Source organism: Furipterus horrens, unplaced genomic scaffold (assembly GCF_987537825.1).
Source record: "Furipterus horrens unplaced genomic scaffold, mFurHor1.1.pri manual_scaffold_2, whole genome shotgun sequence".
Taxonomy (NCBI): domain Eukaryota; kingdom Metazoa; phylum Chordata; class Mammalia; order Chiroptera; family Furipteridae; genus Furipterus; species Furipterus horrens.
Window position 1 is genome coordinate 89,658,920 of NW_028327172.1, and position 16,507 is coordinate 89,675,426.

The window sequence follows — 16,507 nt, forward strand, 5'->3', positions numbered from 1 at the left end:
GGGGAAGAGGCCCAGGAGGAGAGACAGGAATGATAAGGGAATTCTGGGGAGATATTCTAGTAAAAAACAAATGTGTTCATTAAATGAATGAACATGGGACTTTGAGTCAGGGGCTTTAGGTCTAGTTTCATAATTGCTACTGAATTCCTAGGGTGGTGGTAGCGGTGGTGGTGGTAATGATGGAAAATTTACTGAGTGTTTACAGCCAGGCTTTACAGCTTTATCTCACTTAATCCTCACCCAAACCTCAGGGAGTATGTTCTAATAATACAAGAGATTTAGCAAGGTACAATCTGTGTGTGCCTCCAAGTCTCAAAGCCATTTAACTGACAGCCTGAGTTTTAACCCAGGCTTTCTGCCTCCCTCCATCAAGTTATTTAATCTGCCTGAAATCTAGTAGCATCATCTCTGAAATGATCATTGAATTATACAGTGATAAGTTGAAGACAGAGGAAACATGAATTTAGCGGAGTCCTATTCCAGGGAAATAAAGTCTCACTTTCAGAGCAGGCACTGAGAGAGTATTTTCCAAAACAAGATGTCTCTGGCCCATACTACCCCTTTTGAAAGAATGACTCACTGACAGTGTTTAGTATCAAATCTAGTTTTAATTTTCTATAACGAGTCTCCCTACCCTCCTACCCACACCCCCGTGTTGTATCTAGAATAATGGTCAGAGTGGTGGCCTCTCTTCCCCTGGAGCCTGAAGTATTGGCCACAGCAGTTATCCCCCTACTGAGAGGCCTTGGGGCAGAAGGCAGGAGCCATGGGTGCCCTGCAGCTGCAGGAGGAGCATCACCTCTGGTAGGGATGCGGTGGGATGGAGCCAGGGCAGGACCCAGGAGAGTAATAGGGTATAGGAGACTCCCTGACTGCAGGAGTTTGCTGTTTGAAGGCAGAAAATTGGAGTCTAAGAACAAAGGTCTTTATTAAATAGAGCATAGGATGGGGAGCTGGGACCTCATTAGCAACTGATAATTTCCAGTGCCACCTGGGCTAGGGAAAAGGAGCAGAAAAGGGAAGCCAAAGGTTCAGTGCTAGCCACAGCCGACCCTTCTTTTCTCCTAGCACCGTGCAGGGGAAAGGCCATAGGTAGGAGAGGATGCTCCGGAGCCTGCACTCTTCATTCAGCCTTCTTGGGCACTCGGCCCATCTTGGTGCAGATGTTTCGTAGAACAAAGAAGGCAGCTGTGCTGGCTGCACAGATCACTTCAGCCACCCAGAAGGCTGTGCTCCAGCTGTAGTGCTTGGCAATGGAGCTGAAGGGCAACCCAGCCAGAAAGCCACCCACTGCCAGGGAAGAAGGAAGAGCCAGAGTCATTTGTGAGACGAGCCAGTGGGGCCTGTCCCTGCCTCTAACTGGCCTGTGTGGGGGTGAGGTAGAGACTAGGGAATATCACTTACCATTGGCCATCAGTCCCACAATGGCATGGGAGGTACCACACAAGTTGGGAGGGGCACTCTCATTGGCTATAACTCCAAACAAGGCAATGGGACCATAAGAGGAGAAACCAAACAGAGCTCCCAACACCAGGATCCAGAGCTGCAATGGCAGTGCAAGGTAGCATTTAGTCTGAGAAAGCCTATTTACTCCCCCCACCCCACCCCCCCAGGAACAAATAATTATAGTAAGGATACAGTGACCTCCCTCATCCCACTTCCCAATACAATTGACAGTGCGGAGGTGGAGTAGGTGCCACACTGAGCCAGCCCAGAGGCCTGTATGGGTATGTGAACAGATGCTATCTCTTCAGAATGTCTGCAAGCTGGATTAGCTAGGAGCCAGGCAGGGTGGATAAGACAAAGGTAAGAGAAACCAGAGATAAAGATAAAGCACCTCTCGTTCCTTAAAGCCTGTGAACTCAGCAAGAGGGTGAAGAGCCGGAGTCCAGAAAGCAGTAACCTAGAGGAGCATAGAGGAGAGGAGAAAACCAAAATCGGAATTGAGGGGCACCAAAGTACAGAGGAAAGGAACCCAAGTACAAACAACTGAAAAGGAAAATTGAGAGGCAGAGAAAGTCAGGCCCGGCCACAGCCAGGGAGGAAACAGTCAGTGTCCCGTGCTTTCTCATCATCTTTGTGCCTGCCCTGGGCCAGGCCCTCCTCGTTTACCTTTGGGGAGTCACTGGTCACAGTTACTCGGAAGAGGTACATAGACACTGTCATGCCAGCCATCATGAGCAGCAACAGGCCATGGCGAGGGTTTCCGTAGATGGACAGTCCTGCCTGTGGAGACAATCCCAGCAAAGTCAGGCCCTAAGAGCACCCCTGGACTCTGATATAGCAGGCCTCTCCTCACAGGTCTTTGGCTGTCCCGCCATATTCTTGGCCTGGGAAGCTCTTGGGAAGTCCTGGGACCTGCTTATTCTGTTTTTTGTTTTTGTTTTTTTTTATGTGTATGTATTTATTGCCATTTTATTTTTTCACTATTTTTCCATGTTTCTTTCTCTTTTCCTGCTTCTTCTTAAAGCAAGCCCTCTAACGTTTGTTGCAATACTGGTTTGGTTATTCTATTTTGAGGCCAAACTCCACAATATGCCTCCACTTGAGGCAGGCCCGGGACACAGGCTGGCAAGCTGCACTGTGCCCTCCCCAACCCGTTTTACTGGGCTATGGAGAAGCCCACTGCTAAGCTGAGAGAAATTCTGGCTCACCTTGACAGTTAAACCCTTTCCGCAAGAGTTTTATCTCCACATCCCTAGCAAAGAGAGTCTAAACTCATTCCTAACTCATCCAGCCTAGGTCAAGATATGTCAACCTGCCTGTGCTCCAGGGCTTCCACCTCTTTAGTGTCTGTCCCAGTCATGCTGGTAAGATTTAAAGGGATCCTACTTGTCCCTTCTGCCCACTCACCTTTGCCATGGCCCGGTCTGACAGGTAGCCAGCTGCAATACTGCCTATAAGGCCCCCAACCTCCAGGGCACTCATGTAGGAGCTACCTGCAGTGGGAGTTGTGAAAAGAGTGAAAGGAAGGGGGGAAGGGTGTTACACATTGGGGTTGCCCCAGATGAGCTTAAACCCAGAAAGGTACAGGGTCCCCATGGATGACTGCCATAGCTGCCTGAGTAGTGCCCAGCCTCAGGGAAAGAAGAAAAGGGGATAAAGGGAAGAGGGGCCTGAATTTCCCATTCCCTGCATTGTTTTCTGCTCTCTATGCCCACCTCTGTCCAACACTCATCTTACCTACGAGGGCTGACTGTCCTTTCTCCTGGATAAGGAAGAACTGGCCCCAGTCAGTACAGCAAGTCTTGACTCCAAACACCACAAGGTAGCCAGTGGAGAGCACCCACAGGTAAGGGGACAGCAGCAGCTCCTGTAAGGTACTCTCCTCCTTCAAGGAACCTGGGGTAGGAGGAGGCCAGGCTCTGCTTCTGCTGCCCTATTCCCATTGAGCCCTCGCCACTCATTAGTCACAGGAACAGTCCATCCACATAGCCAAGAATAAGCAGGAAGGTACCCCCTCACCCATTGCTCTGCCCTCTCACCTCACTGCAAGCCTAAACAAACGAAAGAGATGCTGGTGACAAGGGCAGGTGGAGGAAAGCGCCCAAGCCACTTAAGTTTAGGATGTGGTCCAGGACAGGGAAGCCTGGATCTGTTGTGAGGAAGTACCGGGACGTAATATGAATCATAGCATTTGCCGGCTCTGCCACGTGTCTGGTACTTAATTGCCTCTTGTGACGGAGTTTTATCTACTCCCACCCACTCTCTGTCATCATTCCAGCCCCTACATCTATTGGCTAGCACAGGGCCAAGCATAACAGCCAGTCCTCGGTGAAAGTCTGCCAAATGAATAATGAAAGCTGCCAAGGGGGCGGCTTGGTGGGTGCTCACCCTTCTTGCCCTTGGAGGGGCTGGGGTCCAGGTTGCAGAGTCCAACATCAGCAGGTTCATTGTGGATAAGCAGGAGACAGAGGAAGGAGACAACTACACACATGGCGCCAGACAGGGCCAGGGTGCTGCGCCAGCTGTAGCTCTGGGCAAGAAGGGTTGCCAGGATAGGGCCCAGCCCTCCAGCCAGGTTCATGCTGGTTGACAGGACGGCCCACCAAGTGCCAAACTGAGATGGCTCAAACCACTGTGGGGCAGAGGGGGACAGAGTAGGTGCCCAGCCTATAGTCCATGTTGAAGGAGGAGATCAATGGGGCAGACCCAGTTCACATTACAGGGATGAGGGAGAGGGTGCTTCTAGTTGACAGGGCCATTTCCCTCATCTGCCACCTGATCCCACCATGTTCAGGCTCCTAAAATATCTTGACAAGCATAGAAGTCAGACTGAAACTCCTAAGGAAAATGCTCTGGGTTGGGGGTGGAGGTGCTGGTGCTCCCACATGCTCTTCAGGTATCCTCTAGGCCAATTTAAACAGGCTCTTCGGAAGCACTCACCTTTCTCAGGACCTTCCCACATGGGGGCCAGCCCAGCCCCTGTGCCAGGCCATTGAGGAACCAGAGAGCAGTGAAGACAGGCACTGTGGAACTCCAGGAAAAGACTATGTTGACCAGGCCAACCAGAAGCAGCCCAGAAGAGAAGAGCCAGCGAGCACTCATTTGGTCAGACAGTACCCCACTCATAAACTTGCTAATGGCATAGGCTGCCGACTGGCTGCTGGTGATGAGCCCTGCAGGGGATAGGAGCAAGGAACAGGACAGCTGGGGAGTTAGGGGCCAGGGCAGAGGCACTGGAGGGGTGGGAGAAGTATGGGATCAGGTGGGTAGAGGTGCCAGGCAGGGAGAGCCAGCTTCCTTCCAAGAGGAGTAGAAGGACCTGTGCTGGAATCCTGACACTTGTTCATGGGATCCCGCTACTCCTCCTGACTTACCATCAGCACTAGCCCCAGGCTGACCCATGTATTTTTAGACTCTTGGAGAGTTCAGCTACAGCTGTCAGGAAGCAAGAAATGGGTAGGAAAGGGCAGTGCCCCTCCCTGGGATTTATATATGCCTGATATTCCCTCACCGTGGAGGCCAATAACAGGCCTTTGGCAGTTCTGTTGCCCCACCTTTGAACATAGGGCGAAGGGCTTAGAATTGGAATCAGGGACCTTACTCCTCCTCAAGGAAACTTGCTAGGCCACATGAAGTCATTGTGCCAACTCCCCAGTTCCCAGTGCTCACAATGTTAGTAGCCAGCAAGCACTCTTGAGATCTTAGTGTGCACTCACACAGATACAGAAACTGTACTCAACCCCACCCCCCCACCCCCAAACACACTCAACATAAACAGTGCCTCTGGGGGTACATGTGGGTCACAGGCACACAGGCACATTAGATAAGTAGCCCACCTCAGGCATGGATCATTCTCAGAACCCTTCTACCAACCCACCATGTACATGGATCTCAGAGCCTCTTCATCTGGTGTATGGAGACTGGCTCCTAGCCTCTGCTGTGCAGATACTCCACACACATTACATGACTGTACATAACACACTGCCACATTCATCCTGTCTTGCTGGTCCTGTGTCCCTTGGCCCACCACCCTGCTCTTTTAGGGCTCACCCAAGTCATCCTTGTCCAAAGGGATCTCCTCTATCAACGATGGCATGACAAAGGAGAAGGTCTTGCGGTTGAAGTAATACAGGCTGTACCCTCCAAACATGGCTGAGAAGATCACCATGCGATAATAACCGTAGCCTTGGGCCGCCATGGTGGAAGCCAGCAAGCCTTACTGGCCAGTACACGGAGTTGCTGACCACAGTTCCTGCCTGCTGCTCTCTCAGTGTGCAGATCTGCTGAGTTAAGCTTTTTCTGCTCCCTCCTCCACCCAGACTCCCAGGCTTTCTTTTTAGCCACCTTCTGGACAATCATTAAGCTTGGGATGGCTCCTAGGGAACCCAATGTCCTAAAGGAGACAAAAAAAAAAAAAAAAAAAAAAAAAATTAATTACTGCCAAGCTGTGGGGGCTGGAAGGGGCCCCACAGGGAGCAGTGCCTGTGAGCCAGGCCAGCACCCTGTGTCCCCATGATTTCTACTTTTTCCTGTTCTCCCTTGTTCCTCAGCCTGTGAAATAAGCTGTGATTAAAGGCTCAACCTAATTACTTTTGTCTACCTAAGCCCAAGGGAGGCAAGGATGGATGAGTTAAGAGCAGCCATCACTAGCCTGCTCCCTCAGTCACTACATTTCATTCGTTCAGCAAAAGTTTACTGAGGGTTTACTGGCTGTCATGCACTGCACCAGGTGCTGGGTTAGTTTTACACAAAGGCTGATCAGACACCTACCCCCAACAACAGCATCTCCAAGGCTTCTAGAATTGACCTCAAGCCCCATAACTCCCAGTGTTTAGCACCCATTGGGATGGAACTTTTTATTGATAGTTGCAGAGTTGTAAGCAAGGAGGAACTTCCTCGTTCAGGACCCACAGTGTCACACCAAAAGCCCTACTAGGGGGTTGGGAGTTGTGGTAGATCACTCAGATGCCTCTGGCCCCATTTACCCTGTGACGTCAGTGCAGGTTCCTGTCTGGCTGGCTGGGGGATGCAGGGTGAGTGACTAAACTGTGAGCAAGAAGGCACACCCGCAGACTTCAGGCTGCAGTGCTGAACCTCCCGTTTCCCAGGGCCTGGGGAAACTGCCACCCCAGCTTTTCCGCTAGGCTGGAAAAGCAACTGGAGCAGAAGGAGTAGGCGCAATCGGAGCAGAAGACCACATGTAGTCTTCCGGAGGCCTGGCTTGGGTCGCAGAGTGGCTCTGCGCTTGGGGCTCCGGGCGGCCAGAATGGGGAGGAGGGAGAGAGGCGGCGTGCTCTTGGCAGCTGCCCAGTCCCTTGACCTAAAGCTACCCAGCACTCCAGACACTGGCTCGGAACGGCTCGGGGCCGGGTGCAGGATCTTGAGAGGTGCGTAGACACAGGACTGAGATGACATAAAGAGGCAGGCGTGTGCTGGTTATGAACAGCGCCTCGTTGGTCCCCAGGCCCAAGAATTGTCCCCCTACCCCGACCCCAGCCACAGGAACAGCTCTGGGTTGTAACGGAAGTTGGGACAACCTTCGCTGGCTCCAACAAAGAAGCACCACGCCTAGAGACTCTCTCTAGCCACACCCTTAGGAGACACCCCTCCCCTGCCCACCACCTCATACCTGAACCTGGGTGAGCCACAGTAGCTTGAAGTGGAGCCTGAGGGGAGTCTGCGCCTGCGCCCTGGTGGGGCGGGGCCTCCGCCTGAGTCTCCCAGTGTTCCAGAGGTTTAAGCTTAACACCGCGGGTGACACTGGTCTTTGGGCGAGGACAACACTCTTTAGGGACTGGGTTCTTAATGTTCCTTTTTTAACCGATGGCTTTCATCAAACCGTTTTTTAGTGAGTGCCTCCCACCACCAATCATTGTTCCCAAGTTGTTCATAGTCTGGAAAAAGTCTAGCAGAAGAACACAATATTTTCTGTAAGAAACTAATGCAGCCCTACCTAAGCACAATTTGAACATTTAACTTATGGTCAGGCTGTTGGAGGCAGAGTTTTAAAAAAAATACACGAAGCATTTAAAGTACCTAGAGTAAATCTTAAATTCTTATCCTGGACCCACCACATTCTAAGAGTGTGACCTTGGGCAATTTCTATGCACCCTAGTTTCTTATCAGACTCATAGGTCCGTTGTTAGAACTCAATAGAAGATTCAGGTAAGAGTTCAGAAAATGTATATAATCACTGTCACAGAACCCATTGGAGAATGGCTGAAAGAATTGTAAATGCTCTAAAGTTGAGAGCAAAGATATTTCAGAGTAAAAAGGTGGTCATGGAATTGAGGAGATGGAGGTGAGGTAAAATGAGAAAACTTGTGGCTGAACTTCATAATTCAACAGGCATCCACCTAGCAGAGTTCACTGTGCCTCAGGCACTGCACTTTCATAGAGGTAGATCAGAGAACCAAGGAAAATGAATTTCTCCAAAACCAAACCAAACCAAAGAATTTCTACTTTACCCAACAGATATGCATTTAAGTTTTTTTTAAAGTATAATATACATACAATAAAATACAAAATATGCACAAACCTTAAGTGTACAACTCACTGATTTTTAAATTTATATTAGTACCCTGTGACCACCAACCAGATTAAGTTAACTTTCCTATAATTTTTTTTTTGGAAATTTTCAAAGAAAATTTTCATAGAAAAGTTGCAAGAATACTCTTAACCTCTTTAAAAAAATTTTTTTAATTCTCACCTGAGGATATATGTATTGATTTTTTAGAGAGAGAAGAAGGGGGAGAGAGAGAGAGAGAGAGAAGGAGAGAGAGAGATCAGGTTCCTTTTGTTTGCGCCCCGACCGAGGATCAAACCTGCATCCTAGGTATGTGCCCTGACTGGGAATCGAACTTGAAACCTTTTGGTGTACGAGACAACTTTCCAACCAACTTAGGTACCCTGCCAGGGCTTCACCTCTTGAATGTTAATATTGTTGCTGTTTTCATACTATCTCTGTATAAATATACATTATTTCTTGTTGAACCATTTGAAACTTAGTTAGAGACATTGTGCTACTTCACCCCTATATATTTTGGCCTTTATTACCCCAAGACCAAGGATATTCTTCTATATAACCACAATACAATTCTCATACTCAAGAAATGTATTTGTTAATACATAATCCATATTTAATGTCTCCAATTATTCCAAAGATGTCTTTTAGAGCTTTCTAAAAATTCAGAATCCAATCAAGGATATACATTCCATATAGTTATCATAATGATTTACTCTCTTATAATCCCATTTAAAATTTTTTCATGAGGACTTCTGGAGTGGCACTGGTGGTCGATTGAACACTAAGGAGAACAGTGAGTGGGTTCGGCATTTCCAGTTTGGGTCCCAGAAACTATAAATGCTGCCAGGGAGTCCCATCCACACAGGGGTGAAGCGTTCAGCCTCCTCAGACAACAATTGGATCTAATAATTAGGAGGCAGCAGATTTAGGGGAAGAAGACAAGAAAGTTAATAGAGAACTGGAGTCTCAATATCAGCAAGGTACAGATAGTAAATTATCAGAAAGATAGCAATGATATTGTAGACTTGGCTTCAATGAGGTAGAAGACCATGATGAAGAAAGTGATGTGGTTGGAGATGATGATGATTCACTTGATCCTGAAAGTTCAGATGACTCTGAAAATGATTCACAGTCAGAGAAGAACTCCAAGCTTCTGAACACCCTTATAAAGTAGAGGATCCCCAAACAAGAAAAGGTTTAATAAGCAACTACCAAATAATGTTTGTTGAAACCAGTAGTTCATAACTCCCTCTTAGTCTTTGTAAAAGTAAGCCTGACCTGACTGGTGTGGCTCAGTGGGTTGAGCATCATCCCACTAACTGAAAGGTTGCTCCTTCAACTCCCAGTCAGGGCACAGGCCTGGGTTGTGGGCCAGGTCCCCACTTGAGGGTGCATGCAAGAGGCAACTGGTTGATGTTTCTCTCTCACATTGATGCTTCTCTCCCTCTCTTTCTCCCTACCTTCCCCTCTCTCTCTCTAAAAAAAAGTAAGCCTTACTGTGGTCCTGCTCAGGTAGCTCAGTTGGTTAGAGCATGGTCCTGATACACCAACGTTTTGATCCCAGGTCAGGCCGCATAAAGAATTAACCAATTAATGCATAAGTAAATGAAACAACAAACCAGTGTTTCTTTCTCTCTCTTCTTCTTCTAGGAACAATTTTTAAAAAAGATTAGTATCATTGTATTTGATGTATTATAATTTGTACTCAGCATTATCTTATGTTAATGCTCAAATTTTCTCACATTTGGCCAGTGGGAGCCCATATATGTTGAACTTTCAATTTTTCCCATTGTTCAAGTTATATGCTATTACTAGCATAAACTTGGAAAAGACCAAAAGGAAGTTTTATTTTTTAACTATATTTTATTGATTATGCTATAACAGTTGTCCTAATTTTTCTCCCTTTGTCCCCCTCCATCTGGTACCCCCCTTTCCCTGCAGCAGTCCCCCTGACTTAGTTCATGTCCATGGGTCATGCATATAAGTTCTTTGGCTTCTCCATTTGCTATACTATTCTTAATGTCCCCCTGTCTATTTTGTACCTACCAATTATGCTTCTTTTGTTTTAATATTTTTTTAAGGTGTTGTTTTTTTTAAGATTTTTATTTATTTACTTTTTAGAGAGAGGGGATGAGACAGAGAAAGAGAGGGAGAGAAACATCAATGTGCAAGAGATACATCAAGTGGTTGCCTCTTGGATACCCCCAACTGGGGACCTGGCCTGCAAGCCAGGCATGTGCCATTGTTACAGAGTGGGGTCTCCAAAAGTCCCCAGAGCCTGTGGGTTAGGGGATGGGGAAAAGAAACAGCTTTTAAGATGCCTTCACATGCCTGTGGCTAGTGGCTAGTGTCTTTGTTACACAAATGGCTTGGATACTTCCAAGGCCCCAAGAAGATGGGAGAGGTTTTTGGAGCATGGGATGGTACAGAGAGCGTACAGACCCTGCGCTAGGTTCTGTGAATGGTCAGAACTGGTTACCACACCCACTGTGTCAGAGGACGCAGTCAGGGGTATAAAAATAGGTGGCAGACATTTTAGCTAGGTTCTCCGTGTGGTTTTGAGAAGGAGATTCTTCATGCTGTTTTGAGAAAGGAGATGTCCATTCGGCTTTGAAAGGAAAGAGAGAACATCACGCAGCTTTGAAAGGGCAAAGGGAGAACCATGCGTGATCCAGTGCAACACAGCACATGTTTTCCTGTACTGTTATGTGGAGGCTGATGACATCGTACCCCAGATCCTGAAGAAGACAGCTGACAGATAAGGGATGGGGAACTTCTGGACATGTTTGTGGCTTCTAGCTTTTGGGGGAGCAAGGGAAGTGCTGGGTCCCGTGGGAGAACAGGGCTCTGAGCTGAAGTGCTCACTGCCGTCCCCAGGTTGGAATATTGTAAATGAAGACCTGTTTTCCTCAACACTAGCTGTTGGGTTTTACACCAAGGCACCACGTGAAAGAACCCCCTTTTGTTCTGTAACACCCTAAGTGGGAATCAAACCAGTGACCTTTTGGTTTGCAGGCTGGCGCTCAATCCACTGAGCCACAACAGCCAGGGCTCTTTTATTTTTTAAGTAATTTTATTGATTATGCTGTACAGTTGGCCCATTTTTTCCCCCCTTTGCCGCCCTCTACCCAATACCCTGCTTCCCTCCAGCAATGCCCGCCCCTGCTCGCTTAGTTCATGTCCAGGGGTCCTGCATGTAACTTCTTTGGCATCACCCTTTCCTATATTATTCTTAACATCCCCCTGTCTATTTTGTTCCTACCAATTATGCTTCTTTTTTAAAAAATATGTTTTATTGATTATGCTGTTACAGTTGTACCAATTTATTTTCCCTCTGCTCCCCTCCACCCAGTGGCCCCCTCCCTCCAGGTGTCCCCCTCTTTTAGTCCATGTCCATTGGTTGTGCATATAGTTCTTCTCAACATCTACCTGTCTACTCCACTCCCTCCTACTATGCTGCTTAATTCCTGCATCATCTCCCTCCCTTTTCCCCCTGCCCCCTCCCCGCTGACCTCCCCCCAATATGTTCCCCATACCTATAATTCTTTTTCCACTCTCGTTGCCTACTTAGTTTGCCTTTGTTTCGATTCCCTAGCTTCTGTTGTTGGTTGTTGTGATACAGTTTTCATTTCAATGTTCATAGTTTTGATCCTCCTTCTTCTAAACCAGTCCCTTTAACATCTCTTATAATAGTGGTTTGGATCTAATGAACTCCTTCAGTTTTACTTTGTCCTGGAAGCACTTTCTCTGCCCTTCTATTCTGAATGACAGTTTTGCTGGATAGAGTATTTGTGGCTGTAGGTTTCTGATTTTCATTACTTTTAATATTTCTTGCCAATCCCTTCTTGCCTGCAGGGTCTCTTCTGAGAAATCCGCTGATAGTCTAATTGCGACCTCTTTGTACATGATTCTTTTCTTCTCTCTTGCTGCTTTTAAGATTCTCTCTTTATCTTTAATTTTTGACATTTTGATTATAATGTGTTTGGAGTGGTTCTCCCTGGGTCCAGTTTTTCTGGAACTCTCTGTGCTTCCTGGACCTGTAAGTCTATTTCCTTCCCCAAATTCGGGAAGTTCTGCTTCATTACTTTTTCACATAATTTTTCTATTTCTAGTTCTTCTTCATCCTCTGGCAATCCTATTACCCAAATGTTCGGTCACTTATAGCTGTCCCAGAGGTTTCTGATATTCTCCTCACTTTCCTTACTTTTTGTTTCCTCTTTCTGCACTGGTTGTCTGTTTGTTCCTTCCCTATGTTCTGGTTTGTTGATTTGATCTTTGGATTTTATTTCCTCACCACTTGTCTCGTATGTGTTTTCGTTCATTTCAGTGTGAGTGGCTTTCATTCCTCCCCTGTCTTGTTACAAATCTTTTATTAATTCTGTAAGCCATCTTATAACTATAGCTCTGAAGTGAGCCTCCGAAAGGTTTTTTATTTGTTTCTCTGTCAGGTCTCTCATCTGCTGCCTGGTGAGCTGCGTCACTGGGATTTCTATCATTGTCTGCTTCATTCTAACAGATTTGTTTTTAGCTTTCTTCCCGGGCAGGCTATAGGGCGCAGAGCCCCATGCACTCCTCACTGCTCAGCTACTGGCAGCAATCTGCGACCATTTCCCCCCCAGCTGTGTGGCACTTTGTGTGGGGGCAGGGGTCCAAGATGGATTCCAGCCCTTACTCTCCACCGAGAGACCGGGAGGCTCCTGTCCCACAACCTCACCGTTCAAGGCAATGGGGGGGTCTGCCTTCCGAAGTGTTGGAATCATGAGCTGCCAGGTCTCGACTGCAGCCGGGATTGCTCCCCTGGCATTTCTCGCAGTCCCACCGCTATTCCCGCTGCTACCTGCTACCGAGTACAGCTCAGCCCGACCCTTCTGTCCAGATTCTGATCTCGCCCCTCCTACCCATCCAGACGTGCACCGCTGGTTTATAACTTCATACGTTGGGCTTCCATGTAGTTTTATTTTCTGGAATTTCTACTTATCTTTTGGTTTGAGGTAGTTGTATTCCTTCTTAGTTGTAGAGGGAGACTGACCTTGTCAGTCTAAGCCTCCATCTTGGCCGGAAGTCTGCAATTATGCTTCTTGATCTCTGCACCATATACCCCTTTCTCCCCCTTCCAGCTGATAACTCCAAATGATCCCCATACCTATAAATTTGTTCCTGTTCCGGTTGTTTGCTTAGTTTTTTTTTCTTTTAGATTCAGTTGTTGATAGTTGTGAGTTTGTTGTCTTTTTTTTTTTTCGTATATTTTATTGATTGTGTTGTTATAGTAATCCTATTTTTTTTCCCTTTGCTCCCCTCTGCTCAGTAATCCCTTTCCCTCCAGCAATCCCACCCCCCTTAGTTCATGTCCCTGGACTGTGCATATAAGTTATTTGGCTTCATCTTTTCCTATATTATTCTTAACTTCCTCCTGTCTATTTTGTACCAACCAATTATTCTTCTTAATTCCTGCACCACTTCCCCATTTCTCCCCCTTCCACCTCCCAGCTGATAACCCTCCAAATGATCCCCATACCTATGATTCTGTTCCTATTCTGGTTTGCTTAGTTGGATTTTGTTTTTATTTTTTAGATTCAGTTGTTGAGAGTGGTGAGTTTGTTGTCATTTTAATGTTCATAATTTTGATCTTTCTTTTTCTTAAGTAAGTCCCTTTGATATTTCATGTAATAATGGCTTGGTGATGATGAACTCCTTTAGTTTTATCTTGTCTGGGAGGCACTTTATCTGTCTTTCCAATCTAAATGCTAGCTTTGTTGGATAGAGTAATCTTGGTTGTGGGTCCTTGTTTTTCATCACTTTGAATACTTCTTGCCAGCTTCTTCTTGCCTGCAAAGTTTCTTTTGAGAAATCAACTGACAGTCTTATGGGAACTCCTTTGTAGGTAATGTTAGGTGTGTGCCTGGAAGAAGGGAGGAGTTGGGTGGACTAGTTCAAAGCCTTTATTGAAGGATATTCAAGCAGGCAGGCTGAGTCCAAGAGGACTGCAGCACCAAGGGAAAGGGTAGAGGGACTTTTAAGGATGTAGAGCAGACCCTGGGTAGGTGAGTCACCCTGCTGGTTGGTTCCAGACGTCCAGGATATAGGTGTTTACGAAACAACAATGTCCTCTGATTAGGGATGGCTGCCAGGAGACTTATGGTCCTTGTTTCTGGGGAATGTTCTGTGGAGGGGGAAGGGGCAATGGGGGTTAAGGCTAGGCTCTCAGCAGGACGCCAGTGGCTATGCCTCAGTTGCCTCTGATAATAGGGAACTTTGTGATCAGGTGCATGGCTGGTGACACATACCCTCTTTGTTTCAGCACAAGCAGTGGCTCAGGTCCTCCAAGTCCCAATACATTCTAACAGGTAACTCTGCTTTTCTCTTGCTGCTTTTGAAACCAGCATAGCTGGTGTTCATGCTGCCGTCATCTACCAGACCCAATAAGCAGAGATAGGGATTGAGTCTTTATGGGTGCTATATTCAGATGGCCAGAAATCTGAGAAGACAGTGGGTTTGTACCCTAACAGACCATCTTAAATTCCATTGTAAACAGACCATTTTTATAAGGAGAAGAAAAGTTTAGGTAAGGGGTTTGGAATTCAGGGGAAAAGTTAATTAAATAAAAGCTGCATCATTCTTTCATCTGTGTCCTGGGCAGCTTCCTTTGTGTCCTGGGAGGTGGTCTTTATCTGTTCCCTGGATGGTGGTCATCTCACCCTGGAGTATAATAGCTCAGATACCATCTTGAATTGCTTGTAGTCCTCCTGAGGCACAAATGCAGAACTGAAAAATAGATGATAGATTCCTGGTGTGTGTTTGGAGTATGGGTGGAGGGTGGTAGTAGGAGCACAGAGTGATAGAGGACCATGAACTGTGGACAGGAGATAGGGTAGGGGGGATTTTTCAGGTCTGTAACTCACTCTCCCTCAACAATACGTTGAGCAGTTCATCACTTGCCCTTGTTACTACTTAAGGGCAGAAAACAGCAGCCAATAGAATGTCAACAGGTAGGGTCATCAACTTTCAACATAGGTACAGGCAGACTGGCTGGATCCTAGCATTTACTCTGCCACCTCAGAACTTGAAAGGCAAAATGTTTCGAAGTGAGTAATGGAGCTGCCCCAAAGGGAGTTGTACTGTCTTGGATGACTTTACCATCAGAAAAGTCTCTGCTTTACATCTGATACCCTCCTTCAGACACAAGCCTTACCCCATAAGGAGGGACATATGCTAGGACCCTTCCTCACAAGTTGTTCAGCCAAGTCTAGACAACTTAAGAAATAAATCATTACAAGAATAAATTAAACAAATTGAATAACCCATAATAAACAAGGCAGATTGGTGCACTGAGTTCAAATAAACATATTAAATATCATCAAAGAGATTTTTTTTTAAAGATTCATGAAAATATGAGGAAAAATAATGTCATTAAGGATGTTTTTCTTCCAGTAATGTTTCAGATCAATCCCCCTGTCAATAACAAATGGAATTGCTGGTCGAAATATGAAATAAGTGTTTGAAGGTATCAAAGAGCAACAAAAGCAACAAGTTACCAAATGGCTTTTGCTGTTAGCTATTATTATATAACAAAACTATAACTGAGCTGAGCAAGTGGGCCAAATTCTGATGCAATGGTCTTTTGTGGAGAAAAGGATTTAATTGTAAGGCAGTCAGACAAGGAGACAGGAGACAAAGCTCAGATCTGTCTCCCCAAACAAAGGCTTGAGATGAGTTTTAAGAAGTGAGGGTAAGAAGAGGTAATATATATATATATTTAATTGATTTTAGAGAGAGGAACGGGGAGCGGGGGAAGGAGAGGGAAAGAAACATAGATTTGTTGTTTCACTTACTTATTCATTCATTGGTTCTTCTTGTATGTGTCCTGACCCAGGATGGAATCCATGGCCTTGGAGTATCAGGACAACGCTCTTTAACCAACTGAGCCACCCCACCAGGCAAGGTTATACATATTTTAAGTTCTGATTTTGGTTGGTTGGAGTCATACATTTCTAAGAGTGTTTGGTTTTCTTCCAAGCTAGGCAACAGTTTCAGGCACCTCTTGCTTCAAAAATGGGTTCACGGGGATGAGATCTTTGCATGTTGGTTCCTTGGTAGTGTGAATTTTGGTTCCACAGGGACACATTGGGGATTTTGATAACTGTACAGACTCACATGGGCTAGACTGGTTTCAGCTGATGTTGGCAGGTTATGGCTGTCTCTGTGGAGGGATCTGGGAACAGCCTCCTGCTGTTTTCTGCAATATAAGAGTCAGCAGGTGGATCAGCTGGTGACTGGCCGATCTAAGATGGGCCCAGGTGAAACAATCCCTTTCTGCTCCATGTGGTCAGGCATATTTCAGCAGAGTAACTTGGGTTTATTCTCATTGCAATTTCTAAGGCAAGGATCTGAGACAGACTTGAAGCATAAAAGTTTCCTGAGGCCTAGTACCAGAAGAGGTACATTGTTGCTTCTGTGTCTTCTATTGGCCAAAGGAGGCTATAAGACCACCAAGATTCAAGAGATGGGAAAATAGATTATATGTCTTTTGGGAGGAGC

General features: G+C 46.3%; 1 protein-coding gene and 1 pseudogene across 5 annotated transcripts; one reads left to right on the top strand and one right to left on the bottom strand.

The window, feature by feature from the left end:
• Positions 1 to 909: 909 nt before the first annotated feature.
• SLC37A4 (solute carrier family 37 member 4) lies at positions 910 to 7,156 on the bottom strand. 5 transcript variants are annotated; one of them, XM_090266067.1, is made up of 10 exons: positions 7,076 to 7,156; positions 5,497 to 5,839; positions 4,387 to 4,619; positions 3,835 to 4,078; positions 3,184 to 3,342; positions 2,854 to 2,939; positions 2,113 to 2,226; positions 1,838 to 1,903; positions 1,405 to 1,543; positions 910 to 1,290 (listed from the first exon to the last, which is right to left on the bottom strand). In XM_090266067.1, the coding sequence occupies exons 2-10, from the start codon at positions 5,642 to 5,644 to the stop codon at positions 1,124 to 1,126; spliced, it is 1,356 nt and encodes a 451-aa protein (XP_090122193.1). In that variant the 5' UTR covers positions 5,645 to 5,839; positions 7,076 to 7,156; the 3' UTR covers positions 910 to 1,123. The 5 variants fall into 5 exon arrangements, with proteins under 5 accessions (XP_090122193.1, XP_090122188.1, XP_090122190.1 ...); XM_090266062.1 differs by lacking the exon at positions 1,838 to 1,903; XM_090266064.1 differs by lacking the exons at positions 1,838 to 1,903; positions 3,184 to 3,342.
• LOC150019050 (small acidic protein pseudogene) lies at positions 6,713 to 9,217 on the top strand (annotated as a pseudogene).
• Positions 9,218 to 16,507: the final 7,290 nt, after the last annotated feature.

What these genes read in the sequence shown, in the direction of transcription:
- SLC37A4 (XM_090266067.1), bottom strand. Translation starts at nt 5,644, where the DNA reads ATGGCGGCCCAAGGCTACGGTTATTATCGCATGGTGATCTTCTCAGCC. An exon ending in TTTGGACAAGGATGACTTGG is followed by an intron (nt 4,620 to 5,496) that starts GTGAGCCCTAAA and finishes TATCCCCTGCAG; the next exon opens with GGCTCATCACCAGCAGCCAG. An exon ending in AGGACAGTCAGCCCTCGTAG is followed by an intron (nt 2,940 to 3,183) that starts GTAAGATGAGTG and finishes CTCCCACTGCAG; the next exon opens with GTAGCTCCTACATGAGTGCC.